This window comes from Hoplias malabaricus, chromosome 11 (assembly GCF_029633855.1).
Source record: "Hoplias malabaricus isolate fHopMal1 chromosome 11, fHopMal1.hap1, whole genome shotgun sequence".
Taxonomy (NCBI): domain Eukaryota; kingdom Metazoa; phylum Chordata; class Actinopteri; order Characiformes; family Erythrinidae; genus Hoplias; species Hoplias malabaricus.
Genome location: NC_089810.1, coordinates 14,117,076 through 14,139,615, shown reverse-complemented (window position 1 = coordinate 14,139,615; position 22,540 = coordinate 14,117,076). Strand labels below are relative to the sequence as shown.

At 39.0% G+C, this 22,540-nt stretch overlaps 1 protein-coding gene across 2 annotated transcripts in view; it reads right to left on the bottom strand.

The window, feature by feature from the left end:
* iqsec3b (IQ motif and Sec7 domain ArfGEF 3b) overlaps positions 1-22,540 on the bottom strand; it is a 40,849-nt gene that overhangs the window by 3,642 nt on the left and 14,667 nt on the right. For both annotated transcript variants that reach the window (XM_066684832.1, XM_066684833.1), the window contains exons 3-11: positions 13,113-13,233; positions 12,507-12,815; positions 11,116-11,777; positions 8,358-8,519; positions 5,786-5,908; positions 4,904-5,070; positions 3,204-3,343; positions 1,768-1,893; positions 1,556-1,655 (exon numbers count right to left, since the gene is read on the bottom strand). In XM_066684832.1, the coding sequence (XP_066540929.1) occupies positions 1,556-1,655; positions 1,768-1,893; positions 3,204-3,343; positions 4,904-5,070; positions 5,786-5,908; positions 8,358-8,519; positions 11,116-11,777; positions 12,507-12,815; positions 13,113-13,233 (1,910 nt within the window). The remainder of the gene's footprint in view (positions 1-1,555; positions 1,656-1,767; positions 1,894-3,203; positions 3,344-4,903; positions 5,071-5,785; positions 5,909-8,357; positions 8,520-11,115; positions 11,778-12,506; positions 12,816-13,112; positions 13,234-22,540) is intronic.

Here is a 22,540-nt window from a genome sequence, read left to right as displayed (position 1 = left end):
TGCAATGATTGGTTAATTCAATTGACGCTTTATTTAACTGACAAAAGCACAAAAATGACTTCCAATCCTGTCACAGGTGTGAGGGTTTTTTTTCCATGTTTTTTCCTTCTGGGTTTAATTTGGCTTGTTCCTGTGTCTTCCCTCTTGATTTCTTTAAACACGCCCTTAACCCATGAGCCCTGCAGCTCACATGTGTTTCCTATCATGTCTCCTTATATTTGATCTGACCACATGGCTTGGTTCACTGTGGTCATTTCATTTGTGGTGTGTGTTGCCTTTGCCATTGTTTTTATCTAGTTCAGAATGCTGGCTTTTGAACTGTGTGCGTTGAACAAGCCGGATGGTCTCTCTTCTCTTCAGCCCAGAGTATGCAGCTTTAATAATATCCAAAAATTTTGATTTGTCAGACCACAGGACACTTTTCCTATTCATCTAAGTCCATCGTAAATGTTTATATAGGCTGTTTTCTTGTTTGCATGGGTAAGTTTTAACTTCCACTTGGGGAGTGATGAACTGTGTTAACAGGCAGTGGGATTGTGAAGTGTTTGTGAAATCACTACCCATCTGAGGGCTTGAAGACTATAGCCAGCCATTGATGGTTTTGGGCCTTGTCTATTACATATAGAGATTTCGGGAGGTTCTTTGAAACGTAATGATATTATAGGTTGTACATGATGAATTTCCCCAATTCTTTACTGTTTGAATTTGAGAAACATTTTCCTTGAAATATTTCCGTTTGCCCATATAGTCTTTAACAGAGTAGTGAACTCCCTCCCCATCTTTACTTCAAAAACACTCGCTCTCTCTTGACATACTGTTTTTAAACTCAGTCACGTCTAACCTATTACCAATTAACCTCTTTTTTGTAGCTTTACACGTTACCAGGCTTGTTCCCCATTCAACTTTTCTGAACGTGTTATTGGCATCAAATTCAAGAATGAGCAAATATTTTTCAAAAACAATCAAACTTACAAGTTTCAACATTTTTTATATAATTTTTGTTTTATTTTCAAATATATATATAGGGTTTTACCTTATTTGTACATCACTGCATTCTATTTTTATTTACAGGTTACATAGTGTCCCAACATTTCTGGAATGTGGTTGAACATAAAGTCCCAGCTTTTCCAGAAACAGGGTTTATGTACTGGTCCCACAAACTAGTGGAGAGGATGGTTCTTTCTAAAAGAGCAGCTGCAAATCTGCACAGTGATGACCACACACAGTTTTAGATGTTGCAGTTTCAGTTTCCTGGCCTAAACCCCACTAAAAACCTGTGAGGACCAGTTAAAAAGCAGAGTTTAATAAAAAACATAGAGCCATTATTGCCCAGGAGAGTGGTCTCAGGTTCCATCATCACTGCAGAAGATACATTAATTTTATTTTGGAAAAAGGAGACTGCCACAGAAGGAAGTCCTATATATAGTAGTGCCAATAGGATGAAACACATGGTGTGGTTAACAATTTAGTTTTTGATGAGGGCTTTTGTTTTCTTAGACTATGTTCACATCTATTAATTTCCATTTTCTTTTATATACTTTGTGTCCGTGCTTACATTCATTTTCAAACAGATGAAACTGCATCCCCAGCAGACCCATGGCTTTACAGAATGTATATGTGGCTGCACTTTTCTTCTTAGGACACAGCTTCAGTATCTTACAACACAAAGAAAGAACACACTCTTACTCAAACACCACCAGGATTACTCTTTAATGTTTATGTATAGGTGGATTTGTACTTGCATGTGTTTATAGGTGTTTTTCTCACCAATAAAAGGTCGTTGAAGAGGAACACTTCTCTCTGATGTGCTGCTTGTTTCTGAGATTTATTCACGTCAGTAACTTCGTAGAGACGACTGCAGCACACCAGCCTCCGGTGAGGCACAGATAGGATCTGAAAAAGAGAGAGAGAGAAAGAGAGAGAGAGAGAGAGAGAGAGAGAGAGGCGCAATAGTTCACTTTAGGACTCATCCATGTCTAAACTGATTGTGGCTCAGAAGCTTTAGACTGTAGCCTGCATCATCAGCAGAATACATGGATATAAAGATAGTGTGGGGATTACTACAGAATGGATTTGGGGATGCAATGATGCCAGGAAGTAATATTTCATGCAAAAGGAAGTACGCTATTTTGCATTTGTGTCACCTGAAATCTAAAATTAAGCCTGATGAATAATGCATTTTTCAATCATCATCTTTCTCTTTTTTCTCTTTCAAACACACAAAAACGTCCTTGAACACTAGATCTTTCTCTTATACACACTGCCACTGAGAGGGCAGAGGCATAAATAGTTTATAAGCAGAAGTTGTAATCTCAGTTGACATGTACTGTACCTATTCATTGTTTGGGCTGTGCGAAGCTACTTAATGTGTTGATCCCATGGTTCGCCAGTCTCAGAGCATACAGCAAAGTCATTCTGTCTGTCCCATCAATCAACCCATCTTTCCACAACAGAAAATCAATTCAAAGATGTGGCAAATTAGATGTTACCGGAATCCAAAAACACACATGCCATTTCTCTCCCAGTCACTCTGACAGTTTGTACACACACATGCACACACACACATTCATACAAACACATGCACACACACAAGCTCATTAATACTTTAATACTATTCGGTGATCAATCTTGCAATTTTAATCAGCATCTCTACTATACATTTCATGGTAATTCATATCCATTTCATTCCAATATAATAACATTGTTTTGAAAGTGCATGTTTATTTATTTATTAATTACTTTATTTAATTTATGATATAATTTAATGTTGTTGAATGATTATTTTTTCGAGAAATGTTGAGTAACTACAATATTTATTGTGAGATTTTGCTTCATTTCATAATTATTACAGGTAAAACCAAGTGATGTTTTCCAGTTAAATCTACATTTTAAAGTTTAGTGTGAGGTTTTCTGTGATCAGAGAGTCTGATCAATGTTGGCCACTAATTAAATCTATACCATATCTAGTAAATAAAATAATTTGAAATTCACATTTTCCAGAGTGAGGAATGAAAGTGTGGGCTGTCACTCAGCAGCTAAACTAATATACTCTTTTAAGCCATTTTCATGATATTAATATCCAGTTCTGATAATCATCACCTCAGACTTTTTCTGTCTAATGCAATCAATTACAAATTACCCTCTACAGCAAAGTGTTTAAATTTCCATAAATTTTGTCCCTGATTAGATCACAGTTGACTCACTGTCTTCATTCCCTGAATGCTCTGCTCCACCCTGGTGACGTAGGTTACATGATCTTCATTGGAGCGTAGCTCCCTCTGCTGGATGCGTTCATAGATTCCAGTTACCATCTCCCTCGGGATATCCGCCCCATCGTCCACACCTAAGGGGAACAGGGCATTTAGGGGCAATTAGGGTTCATCTGAAATGCACATCTCAAGTCATAAATAGCAACCACTATTAGCAAAATAGGACACTCAGGAGCTGATGCACCTCAGCTTAAGACCATCAGGCTCAGTTTGGGCAAAATGATATAAATCCCCCAACATATGGCTGTGGAGCGGTGGAACCATGTTCTATGGTGTAATGGAGGTCCATCCAGTGATTGGTTTTGGAATGAATCCAACAGCTGACCTAATAGTTTTTCTCATAGCCGAATGCCACAAAATCTTTACAGCAATTTTCAAATCCAGTCTGAAGTAGAAGCTGTTTCTGCTGTTTCTATTACTTCAGAAGGACATATGCATGTGCACAAATATTTGCCTGTATAGTGTAAGTGTCACTAATAAAAAACAATGACACGTGATGCTTGTGGTCGTATCTGTAGATACAGCTGACAGAATGGCCGTGCATCTGAAGTTAAGAAAATTCACTCTGCTGATAAATAAAATAGAGTGAGGTTGAATATGATGCTACACAATCTGACTCTAACAAGGCCACACAGTGATTAGCATGCATTTTGTAATGAACTACATTTCAGGTATAAATGCACCAGGTGACTAGTTTAATCTCTGTAAAGTGGTGAGTCACAACCGCAGTAGATGAAACAGTATTTCTCCTTAAGACCTTTTGGTTGGCAAGGAGTGGATAAACATAACTACGATAAACAGACATTAAAGAATATACCATAGACAAGATTAAATTGCTTTGGATTATTATTTTTAATCTATTAACAAAGAGTTTTTTGACCAAAATTTTCATATATCCTGCATAAATATGATGCATCTTTCAAGCCGCAAGATACTGACTTTTTTAATAAAACAGGAGCTGCTTGATTATAGAGTGAAAGTGTGTGTAAATATTTTGTCAGAGATTTGTTCTAATCTGCTCAGTACCAGTGTGTAAATATGAAGAAAGTGCTTCTGTGTATATGTAGTGTTTGATGAACACACTTTAACCAAGATGAGAAAATTCAGTCCCATTATACTTTAATACACTAAACTGCAGACTAGTCAGGATTCTTGTATCTACTGATGAAGAAAATGAATTAAATAAAATTAATAAAATAAAAGTGTATTTATTGAATATTAAAATCAGAAATGCACATGTATTGTCTTTTGACTTATTCCATAGAATTACAAAAGATCATTGCTTGTGATTTAAAACAACTGAAAATGTAAAACTTTATGCAAACATTTCATTATTAATTGACAAATAAAAATAGCACAAAAAGTAATGATATATTAAACATATATTAAAAGTGTAAAGATTTTACTTCTGCATTTAGACACTTGCTAGAGGAGTTACAAGGAGGCTATTAATGAATGCTGCACTGGAGGATAAAGAACATCCAGGGCTGTCAAAGGCAGGACAGAGAGCTACATGTATTGCATGCAGCTGCAGGGCTTGAGAGGAAAGTCATATTCAAGGAGTCGTAGTTGCCTTTATGATAAACCACACGTACACACACACACACACACACACACAGACACACAAAGCTCACCTCTGAGGTTACGTATGAAGTCCTCCAGAAGCATCTTGCGTTCAGGTTTTATGTTGGGACTGTACATGTCAGTGTTGAGCAAGACGATGGCGAAAGCCAAGATGAATATGGTGTCAGGGTTATGGAACTGCTGGACCACATCTGGATTACACATACAGTACCGCTGACTGAGAGAGAGGGAGAGAAATGGACAAACAATGAGATGAAAAACGAGAATGTTGAAATGAAAGATGAAAGGTAAAAGATGGAAAGAGAGAATGAGAAAACAGAGAAAATAAACGAGGAAAAGGGAAAGTAATAGTGCACTTAGTCTGCCTCTTGCCTGAGGGTTTGTATTTCATGAATTTATTCCATTAAGAGTCTGTGGTTCAGAATAGCCCAAGGAGACCATTAACTCTCAAACGTATGCATACGCACACACACACACACACACACACACAAAACCACACACACACACACAACCACACACACACATACACACACACACACACACACACACAAATGTTTTGGAGGTCAAAAGGTAAGCAGCTGAAAAATTCTCCTCCCAAGCACAGCGTATGTTTGTCTGTCATAGCCAAATTTTCTTCTACTACAGCATAAAAAAGCTACTATATCTCAGTCTATAGGGAAGAGAATTTAACTATATGGAATCCACAGCTAATAAAAAATTATAACAGACATGACCCAGCTTTGTCATTACTGATTAAACGACAATAACCAACAGATGAACAAACTTCCTCTGCACGTGGAACTTTTATAACTATGCACTATTTGGATCCTTTATATAATCTTTATTAGTCAGCAGACAGACCAGTAGAAGGCCATTATTTAGAGGAGAACATATGTCAATGTGTGTATACTGTACGTCCACTTGTTTCTCACCTGAAAGCTTCAATGAGACGTTCCACCTTCTGAGCCTCTCCCTGCACACGCACATGAGCCTGAAACTTCCGCAGAGCCTCATCCAGCTCCAACATGGAGAAATCCATCTCATCTACCACACAGCTGTGATAATATGAATGTGTTATTATTGTTGCATGATTCACTTTGTAAACAGATGCAGTTTCCAACCAAGTTAGCAATTTGCTCCAAAATTGTCCTTTAAAGCAAGCATGAAAATCCTGTCCTACTGAAGCGCCATAGTACAACAATATCTGGTGATTTCCATGGTCTAACACACCTACAAATACAGTTAATGGAGAATGTCAGCACTTAAACCATCAAAACCCAAGCCCCTCTGAGGGATTATTTTGCAGTATTTGCAGTGCTATCTACAGTTTTCAGGTTTGAGCCCAAGCTCTGCCATTTGATGTGTGCAGTTTGGAGTCGGAGGTAAACCTTAACTTACAAATGCGTGTAGCACAAAACTACTTTCTGCTTCAATTATTCTCTAACCTCACCAGAGGGACACTTCTCACACTTTTCTAAACAGTTGTCCTTCATTCAAATTGATCTAGAATATTTTCTAACACTTTTTAACACATATTTTCTCCTTTCACACTGTTTTAAAATGTAATCCTATTTCAGACTGTTCTTGAATATTTTCCTTTAGTTATACTTGTTAGGTCATTACTAATACAAGAATATTGATGCTGGCTGGAGAATGTCAATGTGCCTGAAAGATGCCCAGGAAGGCTTTGCACACCCATGAGACAGCAAACACTATCTTCAAAATAAAGCGATTGTTTTAAAAGTAACATTGGTTCTAGTGTTGCTCGGTACACAGATACTAGAAAGGTATCAATATTTTGCCATTAAAAATGCTATCCCATATAATTAGTACACTGGTACTTTAAGGAGTGTTTTAAAATAAGAGCAGTATTTACAATGAGTGCCACAGGGGGGCAGTGTGCACCCTCAGCACTTTGCCTCCTCTCTGTCTCTTAATTATTTTGCCGCTAGTATTAGCAACATTTCAGACCTTCTAGCAAGTTATATAAAAAATGAAAAACCCAACTAGCACCAGTAACAAACCTTACACAGCTTAGCTACTTTTGCCGGACCGCCTGCCAGAAGAGTCATATGCGCTTACTGACTGACTGACTGACACCTAATGTTGAAACACGCATGCGTGAGTAGAAACTGTGAATTTACCCGTATTTCACAGAGAGAACTTAAGGTGGCGCCACTCCACCACTACACCGTCTGTTGTTAGTTCAGCCATATTTCACATTCCAGTTGTGAACTAAATGTGGAACCATTCTGAGGTGACCAAAGGTTCTCTTTTCCCTGGACAAGTACTCTTTTTGGGACCTAAAAATGCAGGTTCAAATGTTCAAGGGGTCAAAGAGTTGAGAGCTGATTTGGGACACACTTGTACTGCTTCAGCGCTGTAGGTCCACCATCCACCGCGGTGCAGCTCAGTGTTTTACTGGAGCCTCGAACAGAAATACACGGACACATCTCACGTTACTGACTTTCTGACGAGTAAATTACATCTGCACAGCTTTTTGTTTAACTTTACAGGAAAACTGACAAAATTTCCGGATGTTTAAAGCCAGAACACCAGAGCGAGGTGTTACTCAAAATAAACGAGGCTGTGAATTAGTTACAGAACAGTTTTACCAGTCGGACTCTCATAGAAATATAAGTCAGTAATAAATATCTAGTGATGCCCTGTTCCTTTATCAAGTATAGAATACTTGGTTGATAAAATGTTAAGGTGCTTGGTTTTAGAAATGTTCAAAAACAAGTAATAAACTAATTTTTTAATTTTTTAGTAATTATTGTAAACAAAGACATAGATATGAAGCACCAAAGCTTCTCCAGATCTTCCAATGACAAGGGTATGTCTTTTGGGTTTCCTGTTTTTGAAATGCCAGAAAAACCTCTACGAAAATGGCTATATGGCTATCTTTGCTCTTGTTTATAGAAGAGAATCGCCGGTAGCACACCTCGTTAGAACACCGGGACTGACCATGAGCGGGAGAGACAATTCTCTCTCTGTGGCTTCTCTGCTCCCGGAGACAGAGCTCCCTCAACGCAGATCATCTGCTCCAGAGATGGAACAGCACAGTCAGTCTGCCCAGTAGTTCACACAGATCAGAATGAGCTGCGAATATGCAAAACTGCTGCCAAATACACATTTGTTTCCTTTATGTTGAGTTTATTTATTTTTTCTGAACTCCTGAACTGAGATCACATAATTGATTGAGACATTCAGTTTTATTCAAACAGTAAACTTATGAATGTGCGACACCGGGCCCAAGGTGCGATTGGACCCAGAAATTGTGAAAGGTCACATGCACGTCACACTTAACAAGCAGATGCCAGCAATTCTGCCCACCACCACTTGTAGAGAAAGCACATTATTTGTCCTGATGTTGCAGGTTTTCGTCATGGTAGCGTTTCAGTATTGATATTGAGATATTTAGGCAGGTATCAAATCAAAAGTCATAATATTGACAACACTATGGTTATTTCATGATAGTTGAAAATCAAACATGCCACTCACTCTAGAACATCTCTGTTGAATTGCCTCTTACTATTGCCCAGAAATTCGCCAATCATCTGCCGGCTTAAGCCCTTCCTCTGTAGTAGGAAGTGTGCCACTCCTATGGGTGTGTCTGGGATGAAACCACGGGAGACGAGAAACTGGATGCCTTTGTCTGGGTTTCTGCACAGGAAGAAACAAAAACAAATGGGTCACATCACTGCAAGGGTTGTTGTGTAGCTGGTCATGCTTGAACTAAAACCACAGACCTTTGGCTATCTAAAAGGTTTGTGTGTGTGTGTATGCGCGCGTGCATGAGTGTTATGCAAGATTTGTGCTGCGAAAGGAGATCATGAATATTCCGGAATATTCTGTCAACATTACTTAGCATTTCTGTTCCAGCGGTGAGGCAAGAAAGCCTCATGTGCTGCTTTCATCATTAACCATACATGAGAATGGAGAGCAGAGGCCCAACGAACCAATACCACCTACAGACATAAACCACACATACATACACAAACAGACGTCAGATCCAACAGAGGTCACATGTACAAAAAGACAGCAATATGACTGCCCCTATTTCACACACCTCAGGGTTCCAGAGCTTTAAAGATGAAATCAGACATGCAGAAAAAGCAAATCCGTGTATTTTTCTAACACATCAACACATACTCACCAAAGGCTAATGAATATATTTATATGCCTTCATACAATTCCTGATATTTATAACTCTACAAAAACTATGCAAGCATGATAATGATGTCGACTCCCAACACAGCACCCATTAGCAAAGGCTTTATATAACACACATACACACACACAGGCAATGAGCTTATGTAAGCTGCGTCAGGTTTAAAAGGACATGGCGGAAGGATCAGCTGGCCTGCAGAGTGCTGTAGTCTCTAATGTCCCCAAACATCTGGACATTGCTGAGAAACATCTGCCACTCTCTGCACCCTGACACAACTCTACAGTGCAGTCTCCCTAAGCACAGCGCCACGCAGTCTCCTGAGTGCAGCCACTCCACAATACTCACTATTGTCCCTTTTTATGTACAACCCCATAACTACAGTGCTACAATTCCCTTTATACACCACTCTCTTCACACTAAATCCACTGATACAGTCCCCTGCTTTAGTGTCCCAACTCTGGCGCAGTGCAGCTCTCTGCTCACTGACCTGTAATACTGACCTCACTCAACAGTATTTTCACAAAACCGCTCTGCAAACCACATTATACATTTAAAGGGACCATATTTTGCATTTCCCCACTATTTATTTCCTGTTTTCCATTTTAAATATTAAGTTATACATGACTATTTCCAACGTAACAATATCCTCAAACTAAAACTTCTTTAACAAATGTCTGAATCTCCATTGAAATCCCCTGGGATGTACAGCCACTCCTTTCAGATCTCTGAATCTTTCTGAAGACTATGAAAATTCTTACTGACAGCCATGAACAACAACTGTTTTTCACCCTCAGTCCAACAACTGCGTTATAGACATAAAATTGGTCATATTTCTGCCTAAAAATAGATGATTTTTTCCATTTAATTAGCAGTGAACTTTTTTTGAGAAGACAACATTTCATCAGAATATAATATTTTCAGTAAATTATTAAAACTATTTACATCATTTGAAAGCAGGTTTCAAATGAAATTGATGTGAATTCCAAAGACAGTAATTAAAAAAAAATCAAAATGGCAATTTATGAATACACCTTTGTTTTTACAACGAGACCCTTTAATGGCATATTAAATGTCATGTAACCTCCAATGTTAAATATAAATGCAGGAGTAGTAGAGCAGTTGGCTTTCAAAACAGAACTATGGTTGGAATGGTCAAACTAGTGAAATGTACATTCATCATTGTGACACCACAACCATTATCTGACTGGTTTTGCCAATTATTTTTCATATATAAACAGGAGACTGGCTGATATATTAGAAATAATGTAAACAGAACATAAAATATTTCCTAAAAGGCAATGAAATGTTGGTTTTCAACTGTGCAATGTGTTTTCTCATATCATATCATATCATATCATATCATATCATATCATATCATATCATATCTTTTTAGTGGCTTTAAAATGAAATCATCCTGCCGTGACCAATGTTACTGCCATCACACTGAACAACCGAACATCTTACCTCTCACTTAACCATGCAACGAAAAATCACAGTCCATCATGATCCCTCCCCATCCTGCTTACAACATGCAGCCTGAAAACATGTGACTGTGACTGGAGGGCTCACCTGGTTACCATAGCAACCAAAGGGGTGCTCACGTCAACCATGTCAAAGGGATTCTGATCAGAGCATTCATATGAGTGCGGTAACACACTGCTGCTTCAACACAATGGTTCGTCTTTGTGTGAGTGGGTCTGTACGTCTAAAGCATGAAAGGAGGAAGGCACACTCGCGCGCACGCACACACACACACACACACACCCTCAGGGAAATATTACCCTTATCCACTTGCCTTTGTTGTGTGTGTGTGTGTGTGTGTGTGTGTGTATCTGTGTTAGTGCTCCATGAGTGAGCAGAGCGTAAAGACACTCAGCTCTTTAGTCTTGGTGAAGGGAGATAAACCTGAGCAGAGGAAACAGCTTCATAGATGAGTGGGAGGATGGAACGGGTGAGATATTTTTATCGGCCTTGAGCATGGTATACAAACAAATGCTGTGAAACAGCACATGGAGCAGTGAAAACAATTCAATTGTACATTGGTCCTGCTTTGGCGTAAGGACTGGCCTTTTCTCCACCAGTACTCACATGTTGAAGAGGTTGAGTCCGATGCGGTACAGGCGCTTGCGTGCAATATCTGTGGAGAGTGTCCCACAGTGTGTGTCTGGGCAATGTGGGCGTGGCAGAGAGAGGATCATAGTCTCACATGCTGATGTTGAAGTGCTACTGCTGGTGATTGGCTCTGAGCTGTTTTCTGTCACCTCAGGCACACCCTGATTAGTTTGTGTCTTCTCCTGTCTGGCCTGAGCACTTCCCACTTCGTCCCCTGTTGATGGTTGGTCCAATCCTATCTCCTCACTGGGGGGCGGGGCAGGGAATTCGGGATCGGCTGTCACAGAGGATTCTGATTGGCTGACATTCTGCCCTCCTGCTTGGGGCTCTGAGCTGGTTTCCTTGGAGATGCCGTTGCCAAGGGAAACAGACTCCAGCACAGAGGAGGACAGGCGGAAGTTATGGTTGTCAATTTGGACGGTCACGTCTCTAAAGGCCATCATGAGCTTACTGGCACTGCGTGGCATGCCTTCTGCACAGGCATTCTGCGTGGCCTCCTGAAAGCTAGTGGGATTCATCATCAGCCCTTCTGTAGCAGGACCTGGAGGTGGAGCCCCTGAAGCCCCCTCTGCTTCCCCATCCTGCACGGAACTCCAGCTGCTCAAGGCCTCATCTATTGATCGTGCTAAAGATTGCACCTACAACAGAAAAAAAATAGATCAGAATTAGATGGAATAGGAAACTTCCCTCTTTTCAGCTATTCTAACAAAATAATTGTCTATTTAATGTTTTTCCCCATAGCCATTAAAATGCGACTTCTGTTAGTTCTGAAGATCCATAAATTTGAAATATGTAAATTTTTCTTTCAATAATATTCAGAGAATTTATTACAACAGAAATGTGTATAATTCTTTAAACCAGAAACTAATTGTTTTTTCTTTGTATGTGAGCATTAAAGTTTAATTCCAAAATTTATTAAATAAACTTAATTAATATACAATTTATCAAGTCCATCGTTGGGAGTGGACACATAAAAGAATCAGTTTTTATTATTTTCAGTTATTGCAGCTACACATGGTTCCTTTTTGGGAAGGAAATCACTGCAGGTGGGTTTCAGGGAATGTTTCCACACAGAAACAGCATGTCCTAGACACTCTAAATACACCTAACAGATAAAAGAAAAACAGTTCATAAAAAAAAAAACCTACACTTTAGAGAGCAATGTTTGGGGCAATTTTCTGTAGTTATAAATATAATAAATATTATTATTAGCAATATTCTAAGTACTACTTCTGAAATTTCACACATTTACATGAGATAAACAGAATTGTAATGGAAACCTATCATGTGACTTGTACATGACATAACCTACATCTTTACTGGACTAAAATAGAACAAGTTTAGTTATTTAAATTATGAAATACTACCTGCTCATTGAAAGTGTCCTCCAGGTGTGTGAGTGTGTTTGAAGTGCCTGTGGGCAGTGAAGTGGAATGTGTGAGTGGGATGCCCATGAGAGTGCACCCCTCCATTAGTGCGCGCTCAGCAGAGAAGCCTTCCCTCTGCACTCGCACCCTGCGCACAGACATGCGGCGAGGAATCCCACTGTCCAGCACGGAATTACAGATCTTCTGGAAATTCTTACTGAGCTGATACTGTCGGAATGCTGTCTGGATCTTACAGGCAGCTCGCCGCGAGATGAGCGGACCACCATACTTCTGCTCCAGTTCCTCTATCTGCAGACATATCAGGAGAGAGAGAGAGAGAGAGAAAGCAGATATAGAGATAAAAGGAAAGATAGAGGGAGGAATGGAGGAATGGACTGGTGGGAGCATGCATTGAAACATAATAATATATTCATATTGCTACAGAAGAAGGTTATTTACTGTTCATTTCCATCTGTTACCATGGAAACATTCTATCACAAACCACTAATCTTAATGATAAAATTCTGTCTTCACAAGCTTGCCTACATATGTGAAAACTGCATACACACCCATGCAGAGACATACCCACAGTTAACGAGGACATACTTGTTTTTGTTTGAGGTCAGAAGAGAGTTCATAGTCCGGAGTGTGTGAGCAGGGTGGAGGGCTCAGCTGAGGAGCTTTTTTCTCATCTTTCTCTACCTCTCCTTCAATTGCATGGATGGAACTGCAAAGGGGATAAAAATAACACAGGAAGAAGACAACGAAATGATCAGATGACATATGGGTCAAAACCTGGAGGGCAAATTCATTCCTATAATTATTGCATTAAAATACATTATTTACTTTTCTGGGCTGTGCTTTAAGTGTGTGAAAATGATCTTTGCAATGAGATTGAGATAGATTACTGCGGCAAAATTAATAACCAAGACGAAATGCAACAAATATTAAATTAATTAAGTAACTACTTTCTTGTAAATAATGGTGTTCTTACATTTTCCTGCCAACTAAATTCACTTCCAATTTTACTACTCTATTGTGTGTGTGTGAGAGTTTATGTGGGGTGGGGGTGGGGGTGTGAATGTTCTCTCATGATTTTGCCAGAGAGAAACAGTTTTAAAAAGCCTCACAGGATCTGTAACCAAACATAAGCTTTAATATTATCCCCAGTTAAATCTTAAGTTTAATTACAGTGTAAAGTTAAGGTTAAACCATTTTATCTGTAGAAGATCCTTTTTTAATAACTTGTCTAGGTTGCAAAAATGATGTCCAAAATGGTGACAGCATGGCTTTACAAGGAGAAACTGCTTCAGGCAGTAAGACGGGTGGTTGAAAGTTGACGCCAATAAATGATAACTGCTCAACTGAGGGAACAGCATTAAAATAGCTCAAAATGGGCTGACACATCTGCAAACAAATCTGTGCATTATTGACTTCATTTGGATTTAGAAACCATTTGTAACCCAAGCCAGTGTGAAAACAACACGGCCCATATCAATGAACTGAAAATGGAGCGCAGTGGAGGAAAGTAATAAGCTGTGATGAGCTGTCTATTAATCCCCTTTCTATATCAGGATGGTTTTTGAGAAAGCCAAATAAAGCCTTCAACCCACATTGCCTGCTCGCAACTGTTCAGCATGCTAGTGGGTCTGGCTTTGTGCAGCATGATCCATTCAAAACCGCTCTCCTACAATAGAACTAAGACAAAACCAGAGTAGGCCATCATCTGAAAACGGTAACTTTGGCATGCTTTAACCTTTTTTATTCCCAGTTTAGCCTGTTAGTTGGATCTCCCCATGTTTCCATATGTTACCGCACTAACACGCATAAACAGACAGCTCAAAATGCTAGGAGGAGAACACAAACTGCAAATTCTGTTACATCTGAAGAGTGACTGGAAATAGTGAGGTTAATCCAACACATGCAGAGAAAGAGCAAGGTCAAGTATGCTCTCTTAGGCTTATGGCCACAAATGTCCTTACATCATTAAGATCTCCCAATGTCAGGAACAACACAAGCTTCTTGCATGTTCATTATCCATTTCATATAATCCACTATCAATTTACACAAGCACACAATCAATCAATCAATAAATCAATAAACTGTAATACTTATTATTACAAGCAAAACAGGGTCATGGCTCACCTTTTGCCAAACTTTGTGAAAGAATGTTTATACCATTTAACAAAGAAACATTTTCCCATACAGATGATCACATGAAAAACTGTCATGATACTGTTATAAATGCAAATACATGGGCTTAGGAGTACTTCTGAAGTAAAGGCATCCTGAGCAGAGAAAGAAGCCACACATCCACTGTGTTTTACTATTCTCAGACCCTGTTTTCACCTTCAGGATGGCCAGTAGTCTTGCCCTGTGGAAACTTTGGTCCTGCCTACACTTGTCTGCATGAGACTGACTTGACCTAGAGTCAAGAGACTGGAGTCTGGCATTGACTGAAGTTTATTTACACAGAGTATGTATGAGTACAGCTTTATCACTGGATGTTCTGGAATTTGAAGACAGGAGGTTCAGATTCTGAGGCTTTTTTTCACATGCAGGAAATTACAGGCATAGCTTAGTCAACAGTATGTCACTAGCCAGTTCAATCTATAACTAGTCTAGTCTAGTCTAATCTGTGGCCAGTACAGTCCAGTCTGTGGCAAGCCCTGTCTATTCCCAGTCCAGTCTAACACAAAATATTTTAGAAGGGTCTTATATACATTGGGAAGTGGGGGAAGGTAAGAGGAAGAAGATGAAGAGAGTGAAAATGCAGGGCCAGAGATAAGATGGTAGTAATTGGGGTGAATGGGGGATGGGTATATGAGGAGGATAGCATAAGTTCACACATATTAGACAAGAAAGATGCTAAAAAGAATAAAATAACCATACAGTTTCTCTCAGTATGAAAGGTGGCTAAATTTCAGGAGAAAGCCATCGTCTGCATATTGCTCCACCGAGATAAAAGCTTCTTCAGCAAAAATGGGATGCATCAGTGCCCCCAGCATTGGTCACTTGCACATGTGCGAATGTACTGTTGATGTAGAGTTGTATACTGGGGAAATCCTGGGTTATTTCAACAAGACAATGCCAGGCCTCATTCTGCACAAGCTACAACAACATAGCTTAATAGACATAGACGGCATGTACTTAGCTGGCCTGCTTGCACTTCAGACCTGTCTACTGTGGCACATCTAGAAGAAAAGAATCAGACAACAACAAATATGGATTGCTAAGCAGCTCAAGTGATGTATCAAGCAAGAAGGTGCAAAAATTCCACTGGCAAGCTTTCAAAATTTTGTATCCACAAATCCCAAGTGATTAAAATGTGTAATTAAATGGAAAGGTGACGTAACACCATGGTAAACATGCCTCTGTCCCAATTATTTAGAGACTGTTGCAGGCATCAAATTTGTATTTATAATATACAATCAAGTTAGTCAGTGAAAAGATAGATATCCTTAGAACATTAGGTTCTAAGATATCCTTAGAATCTAGATTTTTTAGTTATATAAAGATTCAGTTAAATGAGCAAATCACATATACTGGTTTTTATTACATTTTACAGAAAATCCCAACTTTTCAGTATCCACATCAAAGGGATTTATTCGTAAGAAGTGTGTATCAGAAGTGGCATTTGCCATTGGTCCTGGCCAATTTGCTCGTGTAGGCTGGGAAGGCTGAAATGAGGAGGCAAACTCAGGTATATTTTTAAGCAAGATGTGAGGGTGGCTTAGGCATGTGCATGACACCAAGCTCCCCACTGAACTAGTTAATGGAAGAGAAGGACGGAGATAGGGCGGAGATGGCAGTGAGTTTGTCTGTTGTAGAAATGTAGTAGAAATGTAGAAATGAGTTTGGAGGGTATATATAGGGTTGAGTGTTCCAGCGTGGTCCAACTCCCAAAATCTTATTACATCACTCCAATTAAGGGGTTAATTACAACACTTTATTGTTGTTTTTTTTACATTTTTTAATAATTTTTCCATTCATTCATTCATTATTTGTAAGCGCTTATCCAGTTCAGGGTCACGGTGGGTCCAGAGCCTAGCTGGAATCATTGGGCGCAAGGCAGGAATACACCCTGGAGGGGGCACCAGTTCTTCACAGGGCAACACACACTCACACATTCACTCAAACACTCACACCTACGGACACTTTTGAGTGGCCAATCCACCTACCAACAAACGTAGTGTTTGCCGGTTCCACCCATTAACTACAACTCCCCCACTTATGCACAATGCCACTGCCCTAGAAGGATGAAGACAAACACTTGCTTCCTACAAGACACGTGTAATCAACTACCACTTATTTCTTATTTTCAAATGACTGCTTAGACAACACCACAGGACAGCTCAGTGTGCTTGGAGGAAAGCTCTTAATGCCTAGATCTGCTCTGCTAGCTAGCAGAAACTTGCACTGCCACTGATGTTGTGCTTGTTATGAGGGGAGAAGGACAGCCATCCGACCCACTCAGAGAAAATAAAATCAGTTCTTGTCTCTTAAACACTCTTAAACTGGACAAAGCAGTTACAGTAAATTAATTATTTATTTATTTGTTTTAAATGAATGCACTAATTATTTAAAAATAATTGAATAACAATTTTCTTTAGCATTACACTACAATTGCAGATTTCTTTGGCATTATAAACATTATAAAACTCTACTAATACTAAAACTGTATTAGATTTTGTCTACTAAATCTATTAAAGCTAAGAAGGCTAACAAGGCCATTTTTGGCTTTCAGTAAGTGGTGTAATTTTAAATCAAGTAAAAATATTATGGGTACAATTTTGTAGTTCTTGAATGTTTTTCACTTACCTTGTCTTGTAGAACAAGTCAGAAATTATGCTAATTATGCTTAACAGAATTAGAACAGACTATTTTCATTCTCTAAATTGGCTTAAATGTTTGATTTCAACTTGCTCTAAAATCAAAGGCACCCAATCTTCTCCTTGCTGAATTTCTGTAGGGCTCTGATTCAATTGTACATCCACTTGTGGTCACAGAGTTTGCTGATATAACATGGGCATATTCCCTGGATTCATGTAGTAAATTTGTAGTGACTTCATGCTGGAGTGAGAGCCTGTTTGTAAACTCTACAAGTGTATGTACTATAATCACTCCTCTAGCTACAATAAGCTCTGTGGGCTATGCTGCATTTTCCAGTGCTCCAGCAGTTAAAGTGCTGCTTAAAACTCAGCTCTCCTCCATTAAGTTTCACACAGAGGCACCATTAGCCATAACGTCATGGAACAACCTGCCACCACAGAGCCTGCAAACCCCTACTAAAATTAATTACAGATAATCTAGTCTATACCAGAACAACCTCCACCACAGATTCTCAGCGGCGGTGCCACATTTCACATCTGAGAAGTGAATGACCTACATTTACAGTCTTTTAATCTAAACTGAATCAGAACCCTGTGTGCCCTCAGAGCTAATTAACATTGCTTAATTATTGCATGCCATACTGTGCAACACTTGTTGGTTCCACAAGATTGCCGCAGAAATACTGCCATAACTTTAGCGTTCTGTGGAATTTCTGAAGTTAAAATACAAAGGGGAAAATATAATAATAATAATAATAATAATAATAATAATAACAATAATAATAATAATAAAACAAACGTTTGAAAGCTTGTGGTTGCTTTGATAAATCCATGTAAAATTGCTTGTGGCTTTAAGTGGAGATAAGCACCATAGATTATTACATCAATGATGTTGTAAGAGATAAATAAGCAAAATTCAGCAAAATAATAAAAATGTAAAGAAGAAAATTGCATTGAATCTTATTTCATACTGACCTTACACCCTAAAAGTAGTAGCAGTTGCTTTATGGATAGAGCCATGAAACTGTCACAGTATCTGGTTCTACATCTACTTAGAACCAGTCAGATTAATCTGAATGTGGATTTGTTCCAGTTAGTTTGTAAAGGAGTCCAGAACTCAACTAGTTGTTTTGAATTCTGTTAAAATCTAGTTCAGCTGTTCTAACACCACATCAGAAAAACATGATTAACAACAACTAGTTTCAAATTTAATGTAGTTCTGCACTCACACTCTTCTTCAGAATTTTACCAAAAGTTCTGTAGATTATCTTGGTCAAATTCATGCAATGGAATCTAATGGAGTGTGTAGATAGGTGATAATGTAAGGTAAGAATCCGATTGTGGAAAGAGTGACATTCCATCATAGGGCATCACACACTCAACTCATGCAGCCACTTTTACACTCTCACATGCCTGTTGATCTTTTCACACAGCCTACCATGTCTTTTTTGGGTCCTAGGATGGAACCAGTAACCAGACAAAGAGAGACCACACCAAACTCATCACAGATGAAGAGTGCTCAAACAAAATAGATGACAATATAGCTTGTAACCAAAAATGAAAGATGTTTCCTCACCATTTTTGCTCTCTAGCCATTAGACTGGAAACCAGTTTAATGTGCTTACAAATCCCTTTGACAGTAAACAAGTAAAAAACAAAATGGCTCGATTAGACATGCTAGGCTTTCTTTCTCTGCTCATGTCAAAAATGGCAAAGAGCCCTCCAAACGATGGAGTAAAACAATGTAAATGATGAAAAGAAGTGAGGATATTACTTTATTCCTTCTCCATGATTATTTTTTGCTGAAGAAGCTAATTTAGGTAGAAGTCAATCTTAATTTGGGTGACAGCTAAATTTGGGTGACCAGATCTGAAATGTGGGGGGGGTTTGATGAGCTCTCGCCCCTCGCTGCCGTTGTATGCATAGCTTAACCTATGTATGCTTTTAGCTCCTTTACACCTTTATTTGCTACACAAAATATGGGAATTTCTTTTTTAATTCATCCGAGAACTTATATTTACGTTTCGGCATAGCTGCTCGAGATGAGGGTAGGTACATGAGCTTTACCTGACGTAAATAAGGACTACTGACGTGCAGACTGACCAATTAAATGTTTACAGAGAAGGTTATCGACCAATAACGGTAGTTCTACAGTCAGACCGTCCAATCAGAAGATTTTAGGCTACTTCACCACTCCCCCTTCTCACTCAAGCAAACCAAACGGAGTAGGGGAGGGCGGGACTAGTTTGTGAACAAAACGCTTCTCGAAATTCTATGTAAGCTCTAGAAAAACAAAATCCCGGACGTTTGTGAAATTCCGCCCCCGGACATTTTTTAAAGTCTAAAAAAGAGGACATGTCCGGGTAAAAGAGAATGTCTGGTCACCCTAGCTAAATGCACAAAATTAAACACAGACTGACAAACTATACAACTCAAGTTACAATTGACATTCTGTCAAGGGTATAGAATTAGCATGGACGGAAGTGGCATGTCCCCACCAATATCCAGCAGTTATTGAATTGTCCCCACCAATAATTTGATCCCTTCCCAAACAAAAAAACCCTCGATCTGTCAATGTCTCATTTTAATAAGAGGTGCAGAAAGGGTTAACAAATGTTTATAATTCAATAATGCTAGTAGTAGTAGTAGTAGTAATGTTTAAATATTCCAATTAGTGAGTTCAGCTATATAAGACACCTATACACAGCTTGTATAATCCACACAGAAAGACACTGCAGATAAAATGGTGTAGTTTGGAGCAGTCGCACAAGAGCCTATGTCCACCAAGGACAAGAACTCACCAGATGGTCTTTGCAGTGACAGAGTTTCATGCATTGCTACTGAGAAAGATTAGAGTGGAGTTTGTGATAGGATTGTGAAAAAAAATAAATAAATAAATTAAATGCGCAATTATTTGTCATTGTACAACCTACAACGAAATTTGTCTTCTGCATTTAACCCATCAGTGGCAGTGAACACACATGCACTAGTGACTGTGAACACAAACCCAGAGCAGCAGCAGTCATCCCTGGCGCTCAGGGAGCAGTTGTGGGTTCAATGACTTTCTCAAGGGCACCTCAGCCGTGGATTGAGGGAGGAGGACAGTGCTGTTTTTTCACTCCCACCGCCCCCAATTCTCCTGCCGGTCATGGGAATTGAACCAATGACATTTCAGTCCTAAGCTCTCTTCTCCATATCACAACAATAACAATATTCTGACTTGTTTACATAATGATGCACACTATGGCATATTGCTATTACCTAGTTGATTTAGTTACAAAATATCAGATACAATTACAAATATTCTCTACACTAAGTAAGATATGTGAGAAGGCAGTAACAACAAAACACAACTAATCTGTTTCACCACTTCAAGCAACAGCACCCACCTCAGTACATGGAGATTCATAATCCAAACAGTCAGACTACACTGACTCAGCATAGTGTCCATTTTGTATTTGCTTTGTTTTTTAAGGGTATTTTTTATATTGGTTGTTTATAAGATGTTTGATGTTTATATGTACCACAATTTCTGTACTTTTTTCAGATTTATTTTAGAACAAATCAAGGTTTGGGTAAGTTACTGTTGATAAAAAAAAATAACCAAATATCTACAACCAAATATTTTTAGTTTTCTAAAAAAGTTTGAAATTAATAGTATGCAAAAATACTGCAAAAATACTGTGATATAATTTTAAGGCCATATCGCCCACCCCTAATTTGCAATCAAGAACTACATCACCAAACATCATACCTGAGTCATTAATAATGTGGTGGCTGAATAGAATCAAATCCCCACAGTAATTTCACTACATCTAGTGTAAAGCCTGCCAGAAAAACTAAACAATGTCACAAACGGGTTGTAAAATCTGTTGGATTAGCAGGTGTCTACAGAGTTTGGTAACAGTGATAAGTACAGTGTTATTGTCTACAGTGAAAAGTACAGTGTATTTATCTACTAATAATTATGCCTACTTAAAAATAACAATGTATGCTTGACTCATTAGTAGCTGATTCCTGATGGCAGCAAAAATATGTCTTTCTTTTTTGGGAAACAGTGGTGTTTTATTGCCAAAGGCTGTGCGAATGCATAACGAGCATCTAGAGTGTCTGTTTGTGGTTTATAAAGACAAGAGCAGGCTGGAGCAGTCCACTGTTCACTGACAAAATCCCCCAAAACTACAAACAGAACATTGCAATTCTTTTCACGCACATGCACACACACACACACAGAGCCTTACATAATTCCGTACATTACAAAGCCATTGTGAGTGTGTCATGAGAATGAAAGTCTCAGTGCTAAGTTGTGAACGCATGTTTAAATCATGAGAGATTAGCTCTCCACACTTTTCTCTGCAAAACAACTCATCTGAAACTCCTAAACACTCCACATTTCCTCCGGCCTCTCATTCTGCGTGAAGGCAAGTGTGAGAACTTTCTTTTGCACAAAAAACACACACACACACACACACACACACACTATGCTGACTGGGCACTCAGTCAGCAAAATAGTCAGTAAGCGGGTCACTATAATATCTTAAACTCTTTCATATGAGGTGGAGAATGGAAGACAGAACAAGCTGCCCTTCACACACCACATCCTTCCTGGCACCAGGCTGATACTGCAGAATGCCATATACAAATAACAGGACACAGCTATATATTAAAAGCCATATGCTATAGTCATCCAAAAGATCTATGAAGGACACTACTAAATGCAATCTTTTATTTAATAATTAGAGTAGGGTCATAGAATGGGCTTCTTCAAGACTGCCAAGAGCTCAATGGCATCAGCATTCAAGATCAAAATCAAGATCAAAATCTCTTGCTAATGACTCAATGTCCCTGAATTTCAGAGATGGTGGAGAATGGGGTGCCTTCCTACCCTCCTCCAAATGTAACACTGTGCAGTTTCTGCAGTGCTGAGCATAGAGTTGCAATGACAGAGGTTCTATTCTCACTATTACAGGTCAGTGGAGCAATACATTGATTTTTAAGTTGTAATTTTAAGGTGGTGATTATGGTGTGGTGTTATTTTTCAGGAGTGGGGCTCTGCCCAGCTTTAAGAGAAGAGTTTGGTGATGGCCTCTCCCTGTTCCAACATGACTGCACACCAGTGCAGAAAAGCAAGGTCCATAAAGCCATTAATGAGTGAGTTTGATGTGAAAGAACATGACTGGGCTGCACAGAGTCCTGACCTCA